The sequence below is a fragment of the Electrona antarctica genome, assembly GCF_951216825.1.
Source record: "Electrona antarctica genome assembly, chromosome: 21".
Classification (NCBI taxonomy): domain Eukaryota; kingdom Metazoa; phylum Chordata; class Actinopteri; order Myctophiformes; family Myctophidae; genus Electrona; species Electrona antarctica.
This window is the reverse complement of record NC_136802.1, coordinates 5,010-10,085: the sequence shown is the minus strand read 5'-3', so window position 1 is coordinate 10,085 and position 5,076 is coordinate 5,010. Positions and strand designations below refer to the sequence as shown.

Below are 5,076 nucleotides of genomic sequence, written 5' to 3'. Positions count from 1 at the left end.
ATAATAATAATAATAATAATAATAATAATAATAATAATAATAATAATAATAATAATAATAATAATAATAATGTAATTTGATGGTTTACAGTCAGGACTACATTTATGAAATATGAAGTTATTTAACCCACAGGGACTGATGCTGTAGCTGTAACAGTTAGGCAAGCAATATTAAGCAAAAACAGGTCAATATTTAAAATAACCAATGCTGTGTGTGTGTGTGTGTGTGTGTGTGTGTGTGTGTGTGTGTGTGTGTGTGTGTGTGTGTGTGTGTGTGTGTGTGTGTGTGTGTGTGTGTGTGTGTGTGTGTGTGTGTGTGTGTACGAATAATGTATGCTCCTTCTACTATGTTTAATGTAATGAATTAATTAGGCCAATTAATTGATGAATTATTAACACATTATTATAATGTTGAATTTGACTGCTTCTATAGTTTAATTGTGTTAATAAATCAATCTAGAATAATAATAGGCTAAATCACCTAAAATGGGTTTATTATTTTTGTTGTTTTTCTTAATTAGCAGATTAGTGATCGTTAAGATAAGATGTCTTATGCCTGCGTGACATCACAGCATCATAGAGTTTGTAGCGTCTGTGTGTGTGGGGGGGGGGGGGGGGGGGGGGGTGATTTACGATAGGCCTACAGTATATAATAAAGTATATAATAAAACGTTCCTGTAGCTGTACTAATATTAATCACAGCTTGCTTTAATATAACCAAATGAAATATCCTAATATATTGTGGTACCTAATAAAATGCATATTCTAATATATTGAGCACTATGGTAGCCTCATAAAATACATATCCTAATATATTGTGGTACCTAATAAAATGCATATTCTAATATATTGATCACTATGGTAGCCTCATAAAATACATATCCTAATATATTGAACACTATGGTAGCCTCATAAAATACATATCCTAATATATTGAACACTATGGTAGCCTCATACAATACATATCCTAATATATTGAACACTATGGTAGCCTCATAAAATACATATCCTAATATATTGAACACTATGGTAGCCTCATAAAATACATATCCTAATATATTGAACACTATGGTAGCCTCATAAAATACATATCCTAATATATTGAACACTATGGTAGCCTCATAAAATACATATCCTAATATATTGAACACTATGGTAGCCTCATAAAATACATATCCTAATATATTGAACACTATGGTAGCCTCATAAAATACATATCCTAATGTATTGAACACTATGGTAGCCTCATACAATACATATCCTAATGTATTGAACACTATGGTAGCCTCATACAATACATATCCTAATATATTGAACACTATGGTAGCCTCATAAAATACATATCCTAATATATTGAACACTATGGTAGCCCTCATACAATACATATCCTAATGTATTGAACACTATGGTAGCCTCATAAAATACATATCCTAATATATTGAACACTATGGTAGAGCCTCATACAATACATATCCTAATATATTGAACACTATGGTAGCCTCATACAATACATATCCTAATATATTGAACACTATGGTAGCCTCATACAATACATATCCTAATATATTGAACACTATGGTAGAGCCTCATACAATACATATCCTAATATATTGAACACTATGGTAGAGCCTCATACAATACATATCCTAATATATTGAACACTATGGTAGCCTCATACAATACATATCCTAATATATTGAACACTATGGTAGCCTCATACAATACATATCCTAATATATTGAACACTATGGTAGCCTCATACAATACATATCCTAATATATTGAACACTATGGTAGAGCCTCATAAAGCCTCATAAAGCCTAGTCTATAAGGATCACATTGACCCAGAATAAACACCACGAAACCTACAACAGGTATATAAGCCTAAACACCTCTATAGGACTATTATACTGTAACACCTCTCCTCTCCTCTCCTCTCCTCTCCTCTCCTCTCCTCTCCTCTCCTCTCCTCTCCTCTCCTCTCTCTAGCTGTATTAAACTCCATGTATTCTCTCCTCTCCTCTCCTCTCCTCTCCTCTCCTCTCCTCTCCTCTCCTCTCCTCTCCTCTCCTCTCCTCTCCTCTCCTCTCCTCTCTCTAGCTGTATTAAACTCCATGTATTCTCTCCTCTCCTCTCCTCTCCTCTCCTCTCCTCTCCTCTCCTCTCCTCTCCTCTCCTCTCCTCTCCTCTCCTCTCCTCTCTCCTCTCCTCTCCTCTCCTCTCCTCTCCTCTACTCTCCTCTCCTCTCTCTAGCTGTATTAAACTCCATGTATTCTCTCCTCTCCTCTCCTCTCCTCTCCTCTCCTCTCCTCTCCTCTCCTCTCCTCTCTCCTCTCCTCTCCTCTCCTCTCCTCTCCTCTCCTCTCCTCTCCTCTCTCCTCTCCTCTCCTCTCCTCTCCTCTCCTCTCCTCTACTCTCCTCTCCTCTCTCTAGCTGTATTAAACTCCATGTATTCTCTCCTCTCCTCTCCTCTCCTCTCCTCTCCTCTCCTCTCCTCTCCTCTCCTCTCCTCTCCTCTCCTCTCCTCTCCTCTCCTCTCCTCTCTCTAGCTGTATTAAACACCATGTATCCTCTCCTCTCCTCTCCTCCCCTCCCCTCTCCTCTCCTCTCCTCTCCTCTCCTCTCCTCTCCTCTCCTCTCCTCTCTCTAGCAGCTGTATTAAACTCCATGTATTCTCTCCTCTCCTCCCCTCTCCCTAGCTGCATTAAACTCCATGTATTCTCTCCTCTCCTCTCCTCTCCTCCCCGCTGCATTAAACTCCATGTATTCTCTCCTCTCCTCTCCTCTCCTCCCCTCTCCCTAGCTGCATTAAACTCCATGTATTCTCTCCTCTCCTCTCCCTCTATCCGTCTTGACTCCGGTGACAGATCCTAAAAGCCTTTTGTTGCAATCTTAGCCAATGGAGACGGATTACGACACACACACACACACACACACACACACACACACACACACACACACACACACACACACACACACAAACACACAGGACGGAGCAGATATATAAAGGGCTCTTTTTGAACGCACTTGCACATTTTTCAGTGACAGCTCTTACCCTGACACACTCACACACCTCCTCACACGCACACACACGCACACACTCACACACAAACACAAACACAAACACACGCGCACACACGGACTAAACATTGTGATCTTTGATAGAAATAAGGAGCAACTCACCGGATTTACGGATTTATATGCATTCATTTCAGAAAAGACAAGATTGTCACTTTCAATAAAAAACTACAATTCCGGCTTTTTTTTTTTTTTTACCGAGACTTCTTATTGGAACAGCACTTTTTGGGGGCTTTTATTTATTGGCTAACGAAGCTTCTAAGGAACCCGATCGGAAGTGGAATAATTGCATCGCAGTGCCGTTCTCCTTCGTCCAGTGGGATACAACTACAGATCTGATATCTCCTGATAAAACTACAGATCTGTCCTCCTGATAAAACTACAGATCTGTCCTCCTGATAAAACTACAGATCTGTCCTCCAGCCTCCAGTGGGATAAAACTCCGTACAGGACGGAGTTGTAACCGGATAAAAAGCCCCGCAGAAAGTTTCCTCCTCCTCATCCTCAGCATGCCTCGGTACAACTTCTTGCTGTGTGTGACGGTGCTGATCTCTCTGGGCCGGTCCGGCAGCGACGAGCCCCAGAACCTGCTGCTGCCTCCGGCCGGGGGGACCGGCGGGACCGGCGGAGGCACCGGTACCGGCGGCGTGCTGCCCACGGCCGGACGCGCGGGGCCGGCGGCGGGGGACCAACACCACCAACAACACCGGGACCGTCACGACCAGCAAGCCGCCGCCGGGGCCGGTGGAGCCGGCGGGGCCGGTGCAGGGGCCGGCGGAGCGGGGACCGGGGCCGGGGGGACCGGGGCTGCCGGGGGGCTCTCCACCGGCATGGTGGGTCTCCACCACTCGGACGCGGAGGAGACGGGAGGCAAGGCGAATAAGTGCTCGGCCTGCGTGTGGAGGGAGCGGAGCAAGGAGCTCCGGCTGGAGACCATCAAGTCTCAGATCCTGGACAAGCTGCGCCTCAAGCAGGCTCCCAACATCAGCCGCGAGGTGGTCAACCTGCTGCTGCCCAAAGCGCCCCCCCTCCAGCAGCTGCTGGACCACCACGACTTCCAGGGAGACGCTTCCAGTCAGGACGAGTTTATGGAGGAGGACGAGTACCATGCGACCACGGAGAGCGTCATCACCATGGCGTCAGAACGTGAGTTAATTATTAAACAATATAGTTTTATATTAGTGTTTATATTGTTTATTATTACTGTCTATAAGTGTCATCACCATGGCCTTGGAGTTTATTAGGTCTCCACCAGGGCAGGTCAGGTTGTGGCCTCCTGGTGGCGCTATAACAGGCTATTGTGAAAAGGGTGGGATATATTCCTCAGCCTAGTAGGAAAGTCCCTGAAAGATTTCATGTCAATTGCACGTTGCGTTCATGATTTGAGGCTTTTTGTTCAAAATGGGCCAATCCTGCAAACTTTGAAAGCCAATGTTAGCCAATCAGGATGGAATATGAAATATCGGACAGATCCGTCTTGAACACATGACTATAGAGATACTGTGTAACGATTTGCTGGATCTTTGGACTGAATCTGGAGGAGTAATATCCAAAAATGTGTTTTTCAAAAGTCGGCCTCCTGGTGGCGCTATAACAGGCCGTTGTGGAAAATGTGGGGCAGAGGTTCATCGTTGGCATCCAGGGAGCGTGTGTGCAAAGTTTGGCATCGACCGGGTTAACGGTGCCGGAGATTAGCTGGTAACAGAGTCAGACGGACGGACGGACGGACGGACGGACACAAGCACAAAACATATTCTCTCCCCATGCCTTCGGCCTGGTGGAGACGACTATATACGTTATATTACTGTCTATATTCTATGGCATCACCATGGCCTGATTGGCCTCGGATTGTGAGTTATTTTTGAGTGGTGTAAACCACTCCAACAACTGGCTTTGTTAGTTTACGTGTCCACGTGTTTGTTCGTACCAAAAAAATGAGCATGGTTGCTATGGTCACTCAGTTCACACGGGTGTGATTTCATTACGTCAGACATTACGTC

General features: G+C 44.3%; 1 protein-coding gene across 1 annotated transcript; it reads left to right on the top strand.

The window, feature by feature from the left end:
- Positions 1-3,585: 3,585 nt before the first annotated feature.
- On the top strand, positions 3,586-4,222 carry LOC306913773 (growth/differentiation factor 11-like; the record flags this gene model as incomplete). Its single annotated transcript, XM_079490585.1, has 2 exons — positions 3,586-3,723; positions 3,937-4,222. Coding segments are annotated over 2 exons (424 nt in total), but the record flags the coding sequence as incomplete, so codon positions are not given.
- Positions 4,223-5,076: the final 854 nt, after the last annotated feature.